The sequence below is a fragment of the Hippoglossus hippoglossus genome, chromosome 9 (genome assembly GCF_009819705.1).
Source record: "Hippoglossus hippoglossus isolate fHipHip1 chromosome 9, fHipHip1.pri, whole genome shotgun sequence".
In the NCBI taxonomy this organism is placed as follows: Eukaryota; Metazoa; Chordata; class Actinopteri; order Pleuronectiformes; family Pleuronectidae; genus Hippoglossus; species Hippoglossus hippoglossus.
The window spans coordinates 14,119,556-14,142,400 of NC_047159.1; the positions used below are offsets into that span (position 1 = coordinate 14,119,556).

At 43.7% G+C, this 22,845-nt stretch overlaps 1 protein-coding gene across 1 annotated transcript in view; it reads left to right on the forward strand.

Annotated features, from left to right (window-relative positions):
- adgra2 (adhesion G protein-coupled receptor A2) overlaps positions 1-22,845 on the forward strand; it is a 40,045-nt gene that overhangs the window by 11,838 nt on the left and 5,362 nt on the right. The window contains exons 2-11 of the mRNA XM_034595628.1: positions 6,955-7,026; positions 18,422-18,493; positions 19,405-19,476; positions 19,578-19,649; positions 20,837-21,000; positions 21,393-21,606; positions 21,758-21,922; positions 22,001-22,199; positions 22,312-22,461; positions 22,582-22,743. Coding sequence (XP_034451519.1) covers positions 6,955-7,026; positions 18,422-18,493; positions 19,405-19,476; positions 19,578-19,649; positions 20,837-21,000; positions 21,393-21,606; positions 21,758-21,922; positions 22,001-22,199; positions 22,312-22,461; positions 22,582-22,743 — 1,342 coding nt within the window. The remainder of the gene's footprint in view (positions 1-6,954; positions 7,027-18,421; positions 18,494-19,404; positions 19,477-19,577; positions 19,650-20,836; positions 21,001-21,392; positions 21,607-21,757; positions 21,923-22,000; positions 22,200-22,311; positions 22,462-22,581; positions 22,744-22,845) is intronic.

The window sequence follows — 22,845 nt, forward strand, 5'->3', positions numbered from 1 at the left end:
TTCCTGAATGAATCATAGAGCACAGGTATGATGTTATTCTGAGCTCGTAACTCTGAGACTGTGTGATTTGAGGCCAGCTCCGTGTCTGTGATGTTAAACTCTCACGTAATGTCGTTCTGTAATGGATGTTGATCTATTGGACTTGGCATGTTGGGGGGGGGGGGGGGAACGCGGCCTCGGAAAACCTGGTAACAGCCAAATTAAGTAATACCGTTTTTAATCCATCTTTTGGTTCAACCACAATATTTTGTAGATCCACTACGTCTGATCTCATTACTCCGAGCGCCGTGTGTGTGATGTGTATATAAAGAGAAACGCTGCCATGTTCACTTACTGCTCTGCCAAGTCGTGAACTGCCAATGCACTAGAAATGCAACTCTGGCAAGCAGCAGCTACTCAAACGGAAAAGTAGAGAGGAGAAATTAAAAAGAAAAAACACTGATGATCTTTTGCAGAACGTTCTCAGCTGTACACATACAAAATGCTCACACAATGCCGTGCTGTGTGAAAGTGGATAATCGTATTCTTTCAGCAGAATTTAATTACCTCTAAGGAAAATTCCCTCAAGGGCGAAATTACTCTTTTCTTTATATGAACTTTTTCGCTGCTGTGAGTGACACAGACCAACGTGTGCACTATCAAGTCAGCACGCTTATTAAACCAGCTTTAATTCAATAATGACGCTCCGAGATGCTCATTGAAAATCACTCTCATTATCTGGCTCCGATTGGTCTCCGATTCAGGACTGGATTCGTGGCACGTTACCAATCTCTTTCAAGGGTTCTTGTGTTTCACCTCGCGTGTGGTCCTCCAGGGTAGGAGACCTATCCAGAGTTAAACGATGTTTACACGGCGGCCCACTGGCTTGTTTTGAGACTTTATTAAAGTGAACCTGCGCCTTGGACACTATAGATCATCACTCGGGATGAGCTAGAGCTTCCGATCAGCGCCCTGTGTCTCAGCATCCAGTCATTGTGCAGCAGCTCCAGGTGTTTTCAGGGTGATGCTGCAGAAACAAAGAAAAAAAGTATATGGTCCTACAAAGGTAATGAGGGCGAGCAGCTTAGCCTGCAGATGAATTCTTATTAAATCTAAATCCCTCTTAAGATCCTTTTTTTGTTCCTGTGAGGGGGTTTTCAGCCACATAGAGCTCCTTGTCTAAGTCCAGCATGCCAAAATATTTGGATCAGCACTTTTTCACTCAAATGCATCTTATTCATGTCCTGCGCTGAATGCCAAACTAGGATGAAGCATTTCCTGTATGCTCAAAAAAGTACAGAAGCTTTAAGTGTGTCTAACCAGAGAAGTGGGATGAAGGGTGCAAAGATATTGACTGTACTTCCAGTGAGAACTGACTGCACACAAGACATCTTGTTGTGTGTTTGGGTTTATTCTAGCTGTGGTTAGGACAGGATATAGACGGATGTGTTCTCCCTCTCCGTCCATCATTTCTGCACCAGGTTGTGATGTGGAAAGCTGAAAGGACTCCGTTCAGCCGCTGCTCCCTGTGTCGGTGCTGATCACCTCACATCAGGCCTTTACAGCTGCACCACAGAGAAGATTCCTCAGTCAAAATGATTGGTTGACAATGACGCAAAAACCAGAAGCAGCTGTAGAAAGGCATCAGATGGACAGTTATCGTTAACAGTACACACAGGTATCCCCCCCCCCCCACACACACACACACAATGGACCTGAGACAGTATGTTACAGCCGCCCAGTGAAGAGTCAGGGGGTAAGAGCGGAAGTAAATGAGTGAGCAAATACGATTTGCGACATGCTGTCCTGCCCCTGTGTGGCCCTCAAAGGCTCTGTGGGTTTAAGAAGCAAATTGAGCAAACCAACAAAGTGAGTGGCATGGTGCAGGGAGGAGCTGCTGCGGTTTACTAGACAAGACTCTTTGTAAGGCTTTTACTTTTTCACACTCCAGCACACAACAAGGAAACCTTGAACTCACGCTGCACAATGGCACTTGGATTGAGACATAAGGGACTCTGGGATTGTAGTAGCAGTATGTTATATTTGAAATGAATTGAAATGACCACAAAACCCGCAGCATTTCTCAATATGCTTCTGTAAATCCACACTCTCTGCAACTAATACTTAAAGTTTACTTTGCCAACAGTGTATTTGTTTGGATAGATCTCTGCCAACATCTGGGTTGACGGGTTGAGAGGGATTTTTCATCCGTTTAGAAAACCACTTTCAATTCATGTCCTGTGAAAAGATTACATTGTTCTACAATATGTTCCCTAAAATCCGTGACTCCTTTAGACGACCTGCAGGCTTGTCAGAGTATCTTTGAAGTTTTGAATAATTTATCTCCTAATCATTTCTTTTGAACATAGACCAAACATTAATTCAGAAATGTGATCTCATCACAATAACCTAAGTCACTAAATAATGGAAAGTGTGGCCCGTAAGAGATTGTAAGTTATTTAGGATCTGTTGATATTTTAGAAAATCCTTATAAAAATAGTTTCAAAATGAATTGTGATGACACAACATTTGATTTGCAGTAAAAAAGAAATTGTAAAACGAAAAAAAGGAAAAGTACACATAATTATTTTAGGACAAAATTAACTACACATCCCATAATCCATGGTCACAACGAGCTTCACCGATCAGAGGCATCTCCACTACACCTGAGGATTGTGGGTAGTGTAGCACTTCTCCTTGATGTTGTGAATAACACACATTTTTCTCAAGACGCAGTTGATATCATATGGACTTGTGGCTTCTACACGAGCATGTTACATCATTTTTACTTTCATAACCACTCTGTTGAGCTCTATTTGTACAATGAAGCAAATGTTTTGTTTGAAGCAAATAGATAGCAAATTTCAGCTGCGGTTATCATAAAATTGTTTGAAATACACAACAAAACTTTCCATCTGCACAGGAAAATTTCCATCACTAAGGTGTTGATGACTTAGGTTAATTTAGGTTTATCTCTGTTAAAAACACACTCAGTTGCTTTTTATTTTGAACCTTGGTTAAATAAGAGCATTTATTCCTATGTTTTCATTGCCATTTCAGACTTGAAGGTGCTAGAAGAGAGTAGAACATGAAGTGAGGTGGTGGTATACATGTGTTTTTGTGTGTGACCCTGGATAACCTCGCTGCAACATGTGAATGCTCTGCACAACGGAAGCCGGCTCCTGTGCTTCTGTGTGACCTGACTCTTCGTACGTGACCCCCAGTGTTTTGATCTTCATGTAAATGAATTAGATGAGAGGCTTTAATGGGATGCTGGAGCCTGACATGTGGCCCTGTTTTTTTGTTGCGTTGATTAGACGGATTCAATTAGCCTGTCGGATTTCACTGAAGCCTTTGTGGCCTGAAAGAGTAAAGTGAATGAGGGATACCATCCATGATGTCTGGACTAAGTTAGCACACTGCATTATACAGCGTATTGTTCATGAAAGCAGATTAACTCAATCTGCCATCTGATCTGTCACTGATGACAAGTAAACAAGCCACTCGTGTACAATAAATGAAACCACACAGAGCGGACATTGGGTCTGCTGGTAGCTTGGACCTCCATGATTAAGAAGCTGCTCATCTTCTGTGCTTGTAAAGCTCTGTTAACCTTTGTAAACAGCAGTGATGAAGAGATGTTCCTCCTCAGCTGTCACCTGCCTCCGGTCACTGCTCCGTCTGTCTGATGGCTGTCCAGGAAGTGCTCTCTCTACAACCCCTGAACTCTGGAACCGGTTTCTGAATAAACAGCTAATTGGCTGGGTTTCCTGTTTAGCCTGATGGGAACGCAGACTATTTCTGTCTGTTTACAGAGTTCTGCCTCTGTCTCTCTTTCACAGAGTCGTACTCTCTGCATTGTTTACGAAAGAACAATGTCCTTCTCTACAACTGTGCTCCAAACATCTGACTTCGTGGGGCTACACAGTAGTACACAGCCTCTGTCGACTTCCCCGCATTCCTGGAAATCTGCACCTTTAGTTGTCTGTGGGAAGAATCCATTCAGCTCATGTTGTGGCCTTTTTTATGTATGAACATCAGCTTTCAAGTCCCAGTGTACAGAGGAACAAGCTAATTTAAATATTGTGTTGAAATGACTTAACCTGAGAGATATGAGGGTTATTGTGATCTCCAAGTGCACATGGAGATAACACACAAACACATCTGAATAGAACTATACAAAAGGTCTTATTTTGTTCGCACGCACATGTACACATTCAAGCGCATCCAAACCCAACTTACACAGGATTCAGACTAATTCGCAAAATAAGCTTAGTCAAAAAGGAACTATCTGTATCTAAACTGTCTGTGTTGAATTAAATGGTTTGTTTCTTTGCCAGATGTGACTTTCTCCTCTCCTATCTGTATTGAATTATTCAGGCAGTTCCGGATCTTCTGTAGCTTTCATCTCGGGCCTGCATCCAGTTATAGAAGAGATATTGTGCCCAAAGTCTAGTGAGAGACCTTAAGGTCCACGAGTCAAAGGTTCATACGCAGGCTACGGCACGAGAGGACTGTGCTCGTTTAACATGCACACTAAAAATGCTGTGACGCCATAATGGATTTATTTCATTGATTCTGGCTGGATTATTGAACATGACATATTTTAGTTTAGTTTAGTTTACAGTTAGAAATTAGTCTCTGATCTGAAATGGCATCTGTTTTCAAGGCTCCATTTTTGGACATTGATGTAGATTCTGAGATAGTAATCATACTTTAACAGAACAACTTAAAATACAAATTATTGAGGCCTAGAACAGCTGAGTAAAACCATCAGAAAAGCTGTGGTTTCAGTTTTATAGTCATTATCTGTGATCTTGATTGAATCCCAATTTAACTAAATATTTCTCTGGTTTTTAATTTTGCTAATTGAAGTATTCAGGGTAACTGGAGCAGTAGATGATTTCCCCTAAAAGTTGTGTTTGCTTTTGTGACAAACATTTCTGCCTACAGATGTTGTGGCTGTGAGCAAAGCTATCGAGGTGAAGAAGTGAGTCGGGCCAGTTTGTCGCTATATACCAAGACTAGATGATTAAATCAGGTCATTAACTGAGCTGGAAGGCGCAGGGCTGAAGGCAGTGTTTTTATTGATGTGGCAGGAAATAGGGGGGCCGACTGCTGCTGAATCTGTAAATCTCACAGACTGTTCACAGTCAGCTCCCAATTTTAAAGGAGCACACACAGCTCCACTCTCTCGATTCGGAACACACTTAATGTCGCAAACAGCCCATTAAGCGCCATGTGGTAGGAGCGAAGATGACGTGAAACTGAAGGGTGTGTTAATGATGATGGGCTGATGCCAGCATCAGGGCCCGGGCTGTACCCTGAGCTTTTCCTGGGCAGACGTGGGCAGTGGACACAGAGCTATGAATATTAAACACTGCCTCCTGGAAATTATCTTTATACACAACAATTTAGCATAACAGAGTAGATCCTGGTCTTGGTTTAATATTGACAAAGTCAACACTGAGTTGAAGCACAGGGATGCATTGGGTTTTTCAATATAACAAAAGCACAGACGTTTCCTAACCTTTCCCAAGTGCATAAGTGGACTAAACCTAATAACACATGTGATGCACGGTATAAACCCTGGCCTCTGGAGTCAGCGTTTTGTGCTTTGTAGGCCCGACCATCCTGCCTGAACTACTCCCTATTTTGTGGAAGAACATTGCACTTCCTGAACTGGAAAAGAAAACCCCTTAGTAAATATAATCCAGGCAGCAGGTTTATTTCTTCTAAAGGATATTTGGCAAAGTGCATTAGTATACAACATAAACATATTTTGTAGAACACTGGGAACATTCACTTGGCTTCAAACACAGATGTGCATGTTATTTTCTGACACACTACTGTATGGCTCTTGTAAGAAAATAACAACCCAACTGTATTAATGTAGCACTGTTTCAGTGTTATTGTCAATTCAAAGTACTTAACAATACAAGTCGCATTCATCCAACCACACACACATTCAAACAGCACTTCTATGTGCAACAACTTTTTAAATCAAACACAATTCAGCACAGCCCACAGGGAAATTTGGGGTTCAGTATCTTGCCCAAGGACCCTTCAGAATTCAGACTGTAGGTAGGAATCAAACTACTGACCTTTTTGTTTGTAGAATGGCCTTCTCTACCTCCTGAGCCACAGCCGCCCAAATGTCTTGGTGGTGCAACGAAGCTTGAGTGGTTGTGAAAAAGCACAGCAGATGTTACCCACCAGTTTGGCAGAGTCCTGCTTGCTGTTTCTCTGTGCTTCCAGTCTTTATGCTAAGCTAAGCTAACTGTCTGTAGCTTCATACTCAGCATACAGACATGAGCCTGGTATTGATCTTCTTGTCTTAATCTTGGCAAGACAATTTGTTTATTCCCCAAGAAACTCAACAACTTGTATTGAGAGATAAAATCTTTGCTAAAGTGTGTCTTTACACTGACTCTGACAATGTTCCCTCAGAGCAGAGTTATTGCTGTAACTATCCAATGTTCCCCCTGTCAGAGAAGCCATCTGAAGCTCACATCCAAGTGTGCGCTGCAGCCCTATGCCCTCTGCTCTGATAAGAACCCCTTAAGCCAAGTGATTCGTCAGTATGGAAAGAGCCAATTAACATGGTCTGTGCCGCCATTCGTTTGATGTGGCGAGAAATCCTTTTGATGTAAAAAATGTATGCGAAATGGTTATCAAGATTACAGCTTCCCTCCTAATCTTGATGTTCTATTTCTTGTCTTTAGCATTAATTGGAAACATCTTTGGCTAATGTTTCTGCTCAGGCTAATCTTTTGTGCGACTGCAGGCCCGAGTGGTCAGTTTGACTCTCGTCACCCTCATGACCCCCTCGACATGTGCTTGGTTCAACCTGAACTCTGCGTCTGGAGGGAAACTAATGTCCAAGATAGTATTATAGTTTATCATTCTAAAATGTGCTTTAATTTATTATCAGTTGTACATTTTTAACAATACTGTGTGTTGTGTTTTTAACAGGATAATGAGCCACAACAAAATCCGAGTTCTGAAGAACGGATCCTTCTTTGGACTCTACGCTCTGGAAAAGCTGTGAGTAGCCTATTTCTTATCATGCTTGATTATTTTTGCACCTTGACAGATGCAAATGTGTCATATTTATTCTCTCCATTAGATTTATGTGATGCATATATGTGGGAGCTGTTATTTAGTATGTCTGGGCGTTTGCAGAGAAATAGACAGTGAATCAGTGAGATCTGAGAAGCTCTGTGGGCTTCTATCCAGCAGGGAGGATGATACACTCAGACTGGCTTTCACAAAGTTATGTTGAAAGTTCACATAATTACACTTCAGTGCTTCATTATCAGGTAAGCCCCACTCCACAGGAACCGCAGGACAAGATAAGGGAGATCTCTGGGAGGAGGTGCATGTTGGCAGCTTGGCCTGAGCCTCACAGACAGTCTGGCCCTCCTTAGCAGCATTGTAATCTCTCTGAATGGGGTGTGAGACAGATGATAGACAATATCTTTTTGTTCCTGCTAAGCAGCCTCAGTGACAAACAGGAAAGCAACCATAGTGAATATGTTACCTGACACATCGCTTTGTTTGTCTGAAATATCACAACAACAATTAGATGGATTGCCATGACATTTGGTTCCGACATTCATGGTCCCCAGATAACAGATCATGTCCCTATGAGGCTGAACGTTTGGGTTTTTTAGTGTCTGGACAGTTATTGGGAAGGTCATGACATTGAGTAGGCTACAGATGTTCATGGTCTCCAAGGGATGAATTACAATCAGAATCAAAATTTAGTTTTTGGTCAACTTTGGTGATGTCTTAACTTTTCATACTGTTCCATTTGTCCAGTTTATCGAGGACTAGCTAATTAGCAAATGTTTCAATCAGCATGTTAGTTGTTCAGAAATAATAGCAGCTTATTTGTTTTCTTTTCTTCAAAAAGAAAGAGCTACACAGCTAGCAGCATGCACAGAGGATACAGTATGATATCTTTTGTTTTAGGGGGCTCTCTCACCTACCTTCTTTGGTCCATATCTTCAGACTTTATAGTTTAGACCAAACCAAAATAATAGACCATGGTTGAGATGATTTGCAGTTTGAAGTTTTTCAGATAGTTTGGACTTTTGGACCAATTACATGAAGTTTGGACACTGGGGGCGGCTCACAGGATTGATGCAGTCAATGATATAATGTTTAGGACATTCATTTTGCTAGTAGTAATATCGCAATGATATTACAGTAGAAATATAATTAGACAAAGTATACCAATTCAATCATTTTCTTCATTCAAATGGAAAACTACTTTTTACTATGCACCTTATTCCAAAAGGTTGGTGAACATGATAGCCGAATTGAAAATACAGCAACGCCAGACAGACGCCCATCCACGAACCAATCAATGTCAAGTGTAGGGAGGTACAAAGGACCTACTTATATCACACAAATGTATTTGGTCAACTCCCTAAATAACCATGTGAAACCAAAACTATTGTAACAATGACATGAACCTTGATTCGGACCATGGTCTGGACTTTCTGGTGTGAAATCGCCTCTAGGCTGATTTTAGTCATCACGGTCTAGACTTGTGTTTTCCAGCTACTCCTGGCTCCTCTGATTCTCGCCTGTGAGAACTGCATCTAGTTTGTTTCCCAGACATTAAATTCCATTGCAAGGTGTGCTAGCATCCTAGTAAAGCTTTTATAGTGTGCTGGTAGCTAACTACGCACATGGAGCAAGCGGTAGTCTGCATACAGTCTGGCAGACATACTTGTTTTGTCAGAGGGTGGGATGAGTATGCTGAAGGGATATTAGTTCCACATGCCACTCGGATCTGCCACCCATGAAGCTAACTGGCTTCTGAAACATGTTGAAAGAAAAATATGGTAATTTGCAGCAGTTGTTACCTTATTAGTAGCTACCTACTGGAGCTCACAGCAGATGTGCCAGTCAAGGACAGAAAAGCCAAATTGTGCTGTACTTGCTGTTTTCATGTCTGGCATGTGAGTGCCATGGGTGAACAGATTTGAGGCCAAAGTTCTCAGCTTGTACCTCAGCTGTCTGTCTTGCACCGAAGACGCTGATAAAAGCTGTTGGCGATGATGATGATGAAGATGCTACACAGATATCTTACATCTCAACTGCTTGGGTGGAAGTGATAATAAAGGAAAGCCAAAGTAAATCTGTTGGCTGATGTGTTCGATGTAAAATGAGCTGAATGTTTGTTTTTGTAAGTGTGGACAAGATTCCCTGTTGCGCTGCTGGGTCGGTGGGTCGGGTAACCTGAGCTGACCCGCTAACAGGCCCTCGTACCTGAAGCAGTGATAAAACTAGCAGGGGGCAACAAGGGTGGAGCTTTCTTGGAGGCTCATAACTACAAAACCTGGGAAAAAAAAAAAAGAGGGAACAGTGCAGACAAACTAACACTCACACTTGTGCTCCACAGAGGGAGATGTGAGGAGAGGACGTAGCGTAAATCACGCAGGCCTCATTTCACTCCTCTGCCTCAGCCTCCGCTGGCTCTCTGACACACAGCGGTGGAGGTCTGTTCCCTCACGCTGACGTCTTCAACCTTTAATTGAGCCCTGCACAGCTTATAATTACATCTGAGCTCATGGGAAAATTGCTGTCTGATGTGAAAAAGGCCACATTGAAATGCACCGTTGCTGTGATGGAGGGGTTTGAAGGGATGGACTCAGATGTGAGGTTGCATTAAAAAGTTTGGATCGCAGTCCTGAAACTGTGAGATGTGAGTTTTGCCTCTTTTCAGCCTGTCACCGCTCTCCAGGTCTCCTCATTGTTTCCAGTGTGTTGTCTACATGTGCTTGTCATTTGGAGCAGTAGTGAACAGTTACTCATATTATGTGGTCAGTGCTGTAATCAAAGGGCGGCCCACTAGGGCTGAGTAAACACACATCAGGGAATTACACTGCATCTCTTCCCCTACGAGACAAGGATAAACACAGTCTGCTCCCCTGACTGCAGACACACACACACACACACACACACACGCACACACGCACACGCACATGCACACACACACACACACACACACACACACACACACACACACACACACACACACACACACACACACACACACACACACAGACACACAATTTTGCCCCTTCTTCATTGTGACTTCAGTGTAAGTGTGTTTCCTAGTATGGGCACCTTCACATCTTGTCCAGTCATTTCAAATGGCTCTGCTAACTCTCTGTGCAGACGCACACTCACACCCATACACTCACACCAGACATGTATTCAGAGCTGAATGCAGTCTGATCTGCTGTTGTTAGTGGGAGAATACAGCTCTGAGGCAGGCCACCCTCCTCTAGGCCCATGGGCCAGACAGTGCAGCGATCTACACAGTTAGCCCTTTCATTGGGACAAACCTCCCCAAAGCCACTATTGCCTTCATAACCTGCCAAACCACCCAAGTGCAGAGGAGCAATTTAGCCTTGTTTGTTTTTGCCCTCTTACTGGACTACTATGTTTTTGTAGCTCTTTTAAACAGACCTGCCATCCAACAGCTACATTTGGATCTTGGAATACCTTATTTCTTTCCAGCTCTTGGACGAAACACCAGCTGAATCATACCTTTCTTCTGGGGTGTCGCTCACCATATGCAAAGTAGGTCACATTAGTATACACACCATTGGGGCTCTGGTACTGTACTTGTGCACCTATCCGACTACCTCCACCTCTGTGCACACCCTTTCTGATGGAAGCTGACGCTGGCGGCCCCACTAACGAGCCGGGACCTTTATGAGTTGTGGACAGATCCCAGCGGCCTGTCCTGCGCTGATTTGAGGCAAGGTAATGAGAATAATGAGCAAAGAGGGCCGAGGCAGTCTGGCTCTTGTCCAGCTGGGCCCCACTGCACCATGGGACACAGGACAGGCAGACAGGGCACAAGAGGCCCTCATTACCAGGTCGGCTCACCCTACAGGGAGAGAGGGAGCGGAGAGTGGAGAGGGAGAGCAGAGGGCAGCGGCGGTGATGGATGAGGGAGCAGCGGGGCGCTCGCAGTGGACAGGTCTGAAAGGCAGGAGTGAGGCTTGTGGTTGGGACTGGTTAGAGGCTCAAGGTGTTGGCAGCACGATAGACTTTGTCAACAAAGAGGGTCTGAAATGACTCCTACAGTGTAAATGAAGTGACGGGAACTTTAGTTGTAAGCACATGCACGTACAGTTCGCACAGGAAATATCACACCAGATTACGAAAAAACTTCCTGTTGACTTAGAACAACTTGGTTCAAGAGCAGGAAATAAGGAGTTTCTTGTGATTTATGACTGTGGAGCAATACGAATTAGGGGAAGTTTGCATAGAAACCTGTGACCAATAAGTCACACAGTGCAAGAGAATGTGCAGATATGTTTAGAAAAGTGTCTGCATGATGGAAAATATACACCCTATTATCACATTATGGTTACAAAACGCCTGGGCCCATGTATCACTCTTTGACTTGATAGTATCTGTTTTACAAAAGGGGAGACGGGCCACTCGCTCTCTGCCTCAGCCTCTCTGAAACCAACCTTGAAATCGCCTCTGCCATTCTGAGCAGCTGGGGTTAGGATGCAGTCCAACTTAAACAACTTCACCATCTGACACAGGGGAAGTGGAGCCGCGATGGCTAAAGATGGTATGGTGGCTGGAGAGAGAGGAAGAGGGAGGGAGGGAGGGAGGGAGGGAGGGAGGGAGGGGAAGCACACTCCTGCAGTTTGTCCTATATAAATCTGAGGTTGTTTTCCTTAGTGGGGGGATTAACATTATTTCCACACAGGCTAGGCAAATTACCTTGATGAGTGGGAACAAAGCAGAGGTGGGCAGCACTATAGCACATAAAAACAGTGGAGAATGTGCTTACATGGTAAGGAGTCCCTCTGTCTAGACCAGTGTGGGTAAGACAAGGTTCAGATTGTACCGGCCCACCACTCTGAAGACAACTAAGGGCCATCTGTGGAGGTCGCACACGAGTCTCATTTCTCACTCAGAAAAATTAACATTTGGGTAAGTATGTTTTCCCACACACGCCACCGAGTTCCCCCCCGCTTAGGCAACTCTCACCTAATGAGAGTGCATGACATTCAGGGGTGGAACGGGTGAGGAAGGGGTTAAGCGTGCAGGAGAGTGGAAACAGAAAAGGGGGGGGGGGGGGGGTTGCTGCTGCTGGAGTTGATAGACTCCAGATGTGTCTTTCAGATAAACTGAAGGAACGGGGTGTGTTTGTATTGCAAGCCCAGCTCAGTCATGGCTCTGGGGGTTTATTGAAACAGCGAGCGAGCCCCCTCATAAGCCCATTACCAAATCGTGCACTTTATACGCCAGTAACTCTCGAGCACACTCGTTCGACAAACTTGATATGGTTTCAATGGCGTTTTCCTCCGGAGGAACTTGAGCTTTCTCTGGACTTACTTCCCCCCACTTCCGTTTGTGTTCCTTTTCTGCTTTATTTTTGCATCTCCCCTCTCCCAGCTCACTGGGTCTCTGTTCCTCCTCCTTCTCACTCTCTATGAGCTGTAGTCCACCTACTGGCTGAAAATTCCTTCATGTACATGTCTAAATTTCCATAATTTCATAATTTGAGTGACAAGTTAACTTGGATTCCTCATACCTATGTTATTATAGGTTTTTCAGCTCAAATGACTCAGGTTATGTTGTATCATAATCATAATCAGTAGTGGGCAAATTTGCACTATACAATCTATTCTCTAATACTACAACTTCTAACCCTGAGAAACTTACATGATCATAATTCTGATAAACAACTGTTATAATCCACTTTATGTTGCATTAAAACCATGAACTGAGATTGATGTTTATGACTGTGCATGCTGGTAGATGAAAATCCAGAGTGGGCATCGCCCCCTTCTTTCAGCTGCTCCAAAACTCAGGACTAAAGTCAATAAAAGTCCGTGGTTCCAGAGTTTTCCTTGGCAGGATGATCCGCAGCTCCTCTTGCTGCACACTATAGAAACATATAATCAAGTGAGGGAATTTTACCCTTCAAATAAAAATCTATATTGCCATTTTTGTACATCCCACTAACGGCTGTGCAATTGGATCCACAGTTTATGTTACTGTCAGTCATGAGCAGTAAACCACAGTACGGTGTAGGATCAATGATTGTCCAGGTCCGAAGGAAATATCTTAACCCTCTTTAGCCAACACCTCCATTACAGGCCTGAAAATAATGTCCCGCAAATAAAAGGGTAGTGTTCTTTAACCCTTTTGGTTACAGACATGATTACAGATGGTCTCATTTGAAAGTTAATTTTATAACCAAAGCCCAGAACGACTATAAGAAAGATACAGAGGCACAAACATGGGAGAAATGGCTGTGTGAAAAATACTTTGGGGTCTAAAACAATTCTGTGTGAACAGCTTTGGCAGTGATGAAGGTGATACTAAATGTTTTGTACTGACACTTTGAGCTTTCAAACAATGTTTAATTTGTCAAGGTTGTGTGCAGACTGAGTCCAGTACAAACCGAAACACACCAAAAGTATCACCACCAAGGCCGTAGCATCCCACAGACGCATTTTAAAATGTTAAGTATGTGTCCAGTGGTTTAATCTTTGTGACAGCGGTTTTATCAATATAATACTTAATGTCTATTTATGCTCCTATAGCTTCATCAAAGCAGTTGGTTTCCTGACGAAGGCAGACAAACGTTGATTAGGTATATCCAATCTGAGAGGAACCAGGGAAAAAAGTAAAGAAAATAATCTGGGGAAGGGGCAGCAAAGCAGGAAATTAGTAGAAAAACAAGAGCTCGGCAGATCCTGGTTTCCTGTTTTGGGGGGAAGGCAGGAGTACGTTTGGGGCCTGTGTTACAGAGCCCCCATTGTGAGCAAGTGTGTTGAGGAGTAGGGAGGTGGGGTCTGCGGGGCCGTACACAGGGACAATTTTGCTCAGTATTGAATCCCACCTGCCCCTCCCTGAAGAGGAAAGCTAGCTAGTAAAGAAAAGGAGAAAAAGGAAACTGTAAAAATAAACGAGCAAGAGCCTTTACGAGAGACGCCAACCAGACAGGAAATGACACGCGGCACAAAAATGGTCTCCACTGACCTCTGCCAGGAGCCAAGGTGCTAGTTAACCCCCCCATTGTTTTTTCCATCACAACTTTAATCAGGGACTTATTTATTTGTTCTATCTTCAGGCAGCTGCTTATATTGGTCTGCAGTAAAAGATATGTGCAATTAAATTATAGAAATTGGCCTTGTAATACCACATCAGTCAATAAAAATAAGAAAAAATCAGGGACGGGAAATTCTTGATTGCTGTCTGGTGATAATGAGTGGCCATTCCCTGGTTTCAGTCATTTTCCCAGCTCCCTCCGGGGCCCAAACAATGTCAGTGGAGCACTCCAGTCCCTGCCGCTGTGCTCCTGATAATGGAGCACTCCACGTCTGGAGCGCTTTACAGAACATGTCTTCATTATTACCCTCTCGGTGCCCTACAAGCACGTCGCTCCTCTCCAGCCTGCATGGGGCCCAGGTGCTCATCCCTTATACCCACAGAGAAATGACTCTTCAGAATGGCGGAGGACTAGCCCCATTGATCAGGAGCAGTTGGTGAACAAGAAAAAAGACATTCTTAATGGCAGCGGCTGGTGTTAGGCCCAGTGGTAGCAGACAATGGCCCCCTTTGGGCCGCGAGCGAGCTTGAGTCTGTCTTAACCCAATCACACAGGCCACATGTGGTGAAGGGGATAAAGCAACGCACTCCCAAGGTTACAAAGCATAACTCAAAGAGGAAAGCCATATTCATAATAACACCGTGTCACCACCAATCATGTAGCTTTTCTTGAAGAACTACATGCTACCACTGTGTAAGATAATGACAACAAGTAATAGCTACAAGTTGCAGCTTCTAACATTTTCAACAGTGATATTTTCTGAGCGGGCGCGAGGCTTTGAAGTATTTATTATCTCTACTATTATCCTCTTGCCTGGTGACAGCTGTTGTCATCAGTGTCAAGGCCACTGAGCTGTGAAGCTGTGCTCCAGAGGCCACGCAGACAAGTCATCGCCTGAGTATGAGGCCCGCCGCCGAGCTGCAGTCTGCCTCGTACTGTATCTCTGAGATAAAGTTGGAAATAAATCTGGAAGTGTGGACAAGTGGCGAGGGGCTGCAGCTGAGATTAAGCCTGGATTATGTTGGTGAATGAGAGCTGACGTTTGGGCTGCAGCAGGGCTCAGCACTTGGCCGGGGCTTCAAATGCTGTCGACTCTGGTGAGCTCCTTCAAATTCCCCAGCTTGGTGATAAGAGAGTGTATCAGAGGTAGTGACCTGTTGACACACTCAGCACTGTGCCCTTTCCAGGCGGGTATGAATACGTAGCTGTTTGACGTGTATTGTTAGTTGAAGATCGGTTTTATGGTTCAATTGCTAAAAAGCTCAGTGTCATAGAGTTTGAGTCACTCATGAACTCTGTGCTGCCAATGTCACAATGTGGTTCTCAGGGCGTCAACACCGACATAAATCCTCTGTCCCTTTGGGTCTGATGGTGCAGCTTCATGCATGACTCAGTTATTAGAGTAAACCTCCAAAAGTATAACTCAATGGAATGTCCTTTGAATACAGCGAGATCTACGTGTTTGTGTGTGTTTGTTTGATTTAGATGTTGTCTCTATGGTACATTGTGTCTTTTCCAACTATTGTACTGATTAGAAAAGATATAAAGTCAGTTTTCTATTTTAGGTAATGTTTTATCATAGTGTTTTGCAGTTAATAATGCTTTGATGTTTTGTACTGCTTTATTTGGTAATTTTATTGAGATTGAGATCACTGATCAGCCAAAGACATATATTAACATTAATAAAATCATGAACAATCTATTTCAAAAGGCTTTAAGTTATGTAAATATACTCGTTTTATTTATTATTTACATAGTTAACATTATATTTATTTTATTATATGTATAGTTATATTATTATCATTATTCACTATTATACCAAACTTGAGGAACATTTGTTACTTTCTTGTCCTGAAAATATATTTAAAGAGCTTGAGATCAGCCGATGGGTTGAAACCTTTTAGTTTTAGTTTTCTTTTTAATTCATGAAATTCATATGTAGAAGTACCAGAAGGAGCTTTTCCCTAAATGCAATATTTTCATACATGTGGGGTATTTAGAGTTAGTCAGTCTTAAAATCTGTTTCCAGGGCCACGCTTAACTTAACTGTATAAAGTAATTGCAACACAAGAAGCCCACGTAATCATTACTTTCAGAAGAATGCAGGTTTTGGTGCAGATACACGTGGAGATCAGTGCTACACGGCAAACGCAAGCTTGAATATGTGTGTGAGTGGGAGAAAGGAAACAGTGGGCAGTGCCTCGTCTTTCATTGCTGCACTAATGAGCCCCGGGACACACAGACTGGAAACAGCAGTATTGTTCTCCCCCCCTCCCGCCCCGGTCAACAACTATACAGCTACTGTCACACAGGAACCTAGGAATATCCACAGCCGAACACACTTTCAGGGCTCTGGTTCCTCGTTAAACACACACACATATAAACTATACTTGTATATCCTGTATAATCATTGTTATTTATTTATCTATCTTCATAATGATACAGGGGGAAACATTTCTACCTTTTTGTAAAAGCTGTGAAGTAATTCTGTCCGACAAACTGGCAACGCACTCAATCAGCCGGGCTGAGCCGTCCAGGGCTGTCTGCTTTGAGACAAATACAACAGACCTCAGCCTTTTGGGCCGAGGACAGGGAGATTTTGCTCCATCATTATAACCTGTCTCCTGTCTATAATCCACATATGAGCGATGGCTTGGCGAAAGCTTGGACCAATAGCAAAACCCCTGATCTCTGACTCTATCCCAGCGGAACCGCACTGTCTATTTTTTTTTACTGGAAGCCATTTTCTAAAACAATTTTCGCTGCCCTAGTTTGATCAAAATAACTCATCTCTTGGAAAGCGGACGAGAGAATGGTTAAGAGACGCCTGAAGCTGTGTACAGGGTGTGAGGCAGTGTGGTCGAGAGCGGCGATGACAGATAATCTGTGTGGAAAAAAAAAAAAGGACCAGAAAGTCCCCTGAGGTCTTGCCTACCACAGCATCTCGGTAAGAAGCGAAATAGACAAAAATGCAGCTGCAGCGCTCCTGCAGCGAAATCCTCTTCTGTTGCCGGTCCAATGGGAGCAGGCATTTTTCAAGTTGTAGAAACATGGATGACAGTTAAGCCCGCGGTGACCCTGTCCTGTCTATAACCATTCGTCTCCTGACCTGCTTTAACCTCACTATTCCCACCTGGCCAATAACAAAAAACTTCTAGGATTCAAAATCGAATGTAGGTTACTGATGGAGAGGGTGTATGTGGCTGAATGGTTTAACACATGGGTGCAGAATGGAAACACAGGGGGAAAAAGTGCTGCAGAAGATATGATAGTTTGAAATCAGATCTTCAAAGGCGGTTCAAGAAACTCACATTTACGGTTCGCAATGGCCAAGTTTATCGCGGAGAGAGTCATTGTGAAAGAAGTGGGGGGACGACAGAAGGCCTGGCAGGAGTTAGAAGATTAATACCAGCCTCATGCACGTCCATAAAATATAAAGTTACAGTTAGCAGCCAGTTAGCTTAGCTTAACGAAACAGGGGGAAACAGCTAGCCTGGCTCTGTAATAATAATAATCTACCAGCATCTCTACTGCACAAACACTCAATACTCTGATCTAACAATATTCAATACTGTACAGAGCAAATCTGCATATTTCCCAACATATCTATATCTTTCTGTCTGTCTGTCTGTCTGTATGTGGCTCACATAAGGTAAATGGTCTGTATTTATAAAGCGCTTGTTGACCACTCAAATTGCTTTACCATATAGTTTTGCCTTTCACCCATTCACACACACATGTATACAGTGCATCTATGTGCAGCACTTTCTCCATCACTCATACACTGCCCAAGGACACTTCGGCATGCAGCTGCCACATATCTAGACAACTGTTCATTTTATCGGCTTCACACTCGCCATGTATATTGTTAAGGACCCAAGGAAATGTATTTGGAGCGACTTGGACACACGATACATTCAATATTAATAAACTTTGGATAAAGAGGTCACCAGGGCTCTGTAACAGCAGAGGCTGGGACTCATCAACGTCAGAGACATTGTGGATCACAACTGATTCTCCAGTTCAGGGTTCTGCGTACTTATTCGAGCTTTACCGAACTTTGAATTTACAGTTGAACAGCTCTTTGTGCAGCAGCGGTGGTGCGGCTTCAGAGTCACGCAGTCTGTCTTTACTCACCGCGGCTCAATTACTGCAGGTCACTGTTACAGTTTCAGTGAGAAAGCTGCAACCAGCGTCACCACAGGCCAAGCAAACAGCCCATTCCAAACACACATGTTTACAATGGGCACTGCACCTAATTGAAGATGTATCTACATCATCACTGCACGCATTCTCTCATTGACCTGAAATGTTCTCTCTCCCCAGGGACCTCAAGCACAACTTAATCAGCACCATCACGCCTGGAGCCTTCCAGGGCCTGTCCGAGCTTCGGAAACTGTAAGTACACATTAACATGTCTCACATTCCATTTGGTTTCAGGGCAGCAAACGTAGAAATCATGCACACAGGCAGATGATAGCTGTAGTTTTTCTTTTTTGATTGTTCACCAAATTTACAGTAGTTGTTAAAAGAGACAAACATGCACTGTTTTTGCAACTCATGGCAGATGTCATATGTTGCATCGAGCTCCTGATGTTAGCGTGACCATAAAGGCCTTCTTCACTTAAGTGTTCCTGCTGATTCTTGCGGGGGCTGTGCACTGTCATCTCTGGTGCCGCACCAATGCGTAAACCTCAGGCCCACGCCGCGGCTCGCCGTTCACCCTTTTGTGTTTTTCGGACTCCGAGGTCTGGTTGCGGCGTGGGTCGGAGCTGGTTGCCTGTGCTGCACCGCTTGACTTCCCCTCCCTCCTCCCCCTACTTGTGTTTTCCCTGCAAAGTCTGGGGTTTCTCAAAACAAACAGGGGGAGATAAACACATGCTCTGGACAGCTCTCTGCTGGGTAGTGTCAGAGGGGCAGCAGAGCAGATCCCTCTCTGGCTGTGGCTATACATCACACTCAGGGACGGACGGCAGATCAGGGGCCCTGCTTTTACCCCAATGGTGATAAACTTTTACTGGGGTCCCATGGAGTTGTGATAAGGGAAAGTGGCGGAGACTGTTGGCATAATTCTTCAACTTATTCTAACTTTCTAATAAAAGAGAAGACTGCAGTGTGAAGGCACTGGAATTAAAGAAAACCCTTTATCGTTAACCTTTTCACTATATAAGACTGAGACGGAGGTCTTCAGTTTGAACATGGGCAGTGAAAGAGCCAAGATATCACAATCTGTGTTGCTGATTGGCTGAGACAGGTCCTCTTAATTTGAAAATAACCAATACATTCCTTTTGTCTCCTCACACTTTTAGCGACCTATCCAACAACCGCATTGGCTGCCTGACTGCCGACATGTTCCAGGGACTGACCAACCTCACCAAACTGTAAGAGAAAGACGAGCAGATATTTTAAAGATAGAGGATGTTTTATGTTAAGGTTGAAGCTGTTCCGTTAACTGGCTTGTATCTAATTTGCCTTCTGCCAGGAACCTCTCTGGCAACATCATATCCACCATGGACCCAGGAGTGTTTCAGGAACTGCCGTCCCTCAAGCTAGTGTGAGTATCACAGACGCCACACTCTCATTGCATGCCTTTCCATATCTGGATGAAACAATAAATATTATAGATGAAGATAACATTTATTTCTGGGAATATTTATTTTGTCAAGGGTTTGCTAAGTGTTTTACAATCCCTTCAAACCAATGTGGAAAATTTCAAATAAGCAACAACTTGAATTTATGTGTACGATTTATTTTAAGATGAAAAACATATTTCAGCTCAGGCTATCTTTAACCAGAAGATACAAACATTTTAAGTCTGATTGCATGGAGTCAAAATAATAAATCTGTAATATATAAGTGATAAAGGCTGTTGTCAGGGTGGCTGTTATTGTCTGTTGATGTGTCACGTAGCAAATATGCATCACTTTTTTTGGTAATGCACAGAGGTGGCACATACTTTACCTAAATAGAAATAAAGAAACTTGTGTTGAAAACGACTCAAGTAAAAGTATAAGTACTGATTCAACCTCTTCACTCAAAAAAAAAGTATACAAATAAAGGTACTCGCCACATTAATAGAATTCAATGACTATTTAACTTAAACCACACTCAAACACACGTTTGTGAACATGACAAAATCATTCAGGAGGAAATGTGCAACAATGTATGAAATAAAGTATTCTCATTTTAAATATGGCCAGAGATTGAGAATGTGCTGTTCCTCTTCTTCTTCATCATTAACGTTGTTGATGTTATCAGTGATATTGGTTGATTCTTCACTTTCTTTCATGTTGTTACTCCTTGTCACAGACACGTGCGTCTCTTTTGTCTTGATACGTCTTTTTCGTTGTGTTACGTGTGTTTTGCCTAATATGCTCTGATAGATATATATGGAATCATCTTTTTTGTGTTATTGTCCCTTCTGTCTATGTTGACATCTGTCTTGATGTTGGGAAGACGGAACTTGATACAAAAACAAAAAAAATTCCCTCAAATGCATTTAAACCAAAGTAACAGGTCTGTTTTGGAAATGAGTAGAAAGTGCAGATATTTGTCTTAAAAGTGAAGAGTTCTCAGAAAACTTTACCATCAGGTAAAGTACAGATACCTGAAAAATCTACTTAAGTACAGTAACAAAGTATTTGTAGTTCTTAACTCCCCACCTCCACATGTGTGTGCCATATGTACATTAGATGCTATAGTAAGCAGCTGGATAACACTGTATTTGACCTCTCTCTGCAGAAACTTCAACTCAGACCACCTGTCGTGTGACTGCGGGTTGCGTTGGGTCCCGGGCTTCTTTCGCAGCAGTTCCGCCAGGTTGGGGGACGAAACGCTGTGCGCCTACCCCAGGAGCCTAAAGGGAAAGCCCCTGCGTGGACTGAGGGAGAGTCAGCTGAGCTGTGGTGAGAGCCTGGCTGAAAATGAGGCATATGAATGAGGCAGTTCACCGCATTGTTTCAGAAAGCATTAGCTTGCGAACGACAATGACAATGCAATCATAACAGCGCTCAAGATCATCCCAGTAATTTGAAGAATTAGTGGACGAAAAGGGTTGAAAGGAGATCCATCCCAGTCACTCAGCGGGGACATATTTCTAAAAGCATCAGTGAGCTGTGTTGACAACTAATCCTGTGGGTTGCATTTATGAATTGCTGCAGTCTGCATCCAATCTGTGGCAGACTCCTAATAACTTCTGTGGAAACTTTTAGCTGAGGATGGGTAATGAGAGAGCAGAAATAATTCAGCGCGTTGTGTAACGGCCGCGTCTGTGTCTTTTCCCACCGGTGGTGCTCAGACGGTCCGCTGGAGCTGCACACCCTGTCGCTGCTGCCGTCCCAGCGTCAGGTGGTCTTCAAAGGGGATCGGCTGCCCTTCCACTGCACAGCCGCCTTGGTGGACAAGATCACCACTCTGCACTGGCGTCAAAACGGTCAGCTGGTGACCTCTAACCCAGAAATGGGTGTCCAGCTGGAGGACAGTGTGCTGCACGACTGCACCTTCATCACCAGGTGTGTTAACTTGAGAGACACAGGCTGTTCTGAGTGCTCTGTGTTGCCCTCGTGTCCCCCGATGATGCTGTTTTTCAATCAAAATTCCATACCAGAATATACTATTTAGGAGAAGAAGGTGTTATAATGAGTTGTCTATATCTTTATCCAGTGAGCTGATTCTATTCAACGTACATGTGGAGGCCAGTGGAGAGTGGGAGTGTGTGGTTTCCACTGGGCGCGGTAATACGTCTCTCAGTGTTGAAATAGTGGTGCTGGAGAACAGTGCCTCCTTCTGTCCAGAGGATAAAGTTGTCAACAACCGTGGGGAGTTCAGGTTGGTTACAGTTACATTATTTATTATTACATACCGAAGGATTCAGTGTTCTCATTATTCTTTGGTTTTAATCCCCAGGTGGCCAAGAACCCTGGCAGGCATCACCTCCCAACAATACTGCCTACAGCTGCGTTACCCTTCCCTGTCTGTGGAGGGGGGTATTGAGCAGAAAAAGGCCTCTCGGTACTGTGATCGTTCTGGAAAGTGGCAGGACGGGGACTACTCCAACTGTCATTACACCAACGGCATCACCCGTGTCCTGCATACCTTCATTTTGGTCAGTGCTGCTGTCAGTGCACGGTTTACTTTGTCAAGTCCGTGCTTCATGTTCAGTCAACACAGTGAAGATTCTGTTTGATGACATCAGACCTTTATGTCTTGTTCTACAGAAGCCAATCAATGCGTCCAACGCCGTCACTGTTGCACATCAGGTGCGCACGTACACCCTGGAGGCTGCAGGCTTCACTGACTCAGTAGACGTGTTGTACGTGGCTCAAATGATGGAGAAGTTCATGGAATTTGTCCGACCTCTGCGGGAGGTGAGACGGATTTAAGTTCACAAATTTAAATTGGCTATGTAAAGATATGTGTGTCATGTTTTCTACTGACGTAAAACAGTCCTTTAAGCTTAATCATCTCTGTGTGTGTGTTTGCTGCAGTTGTCAGAGGTGCTGGTTGAGATGGGCAGTAACCTGATGCAGGTGGACGACCAGATCCTCGCTCTCGCTCAGAGAGAGAAGAGAGCCTGCAGCTCCATCGTCTACTCTCTGGAGACACTGGCCTGGCCTCAGCTACACAGTCATGCTCAGGACTTCTCCATGGTACCCAATCAACCTGATGTTCATCTCACCATGAGCATTATTAACAGTGCATGCAAAACTTCTAGAGAATTACCCTGAATATATTTATAGTTTATCATGGCA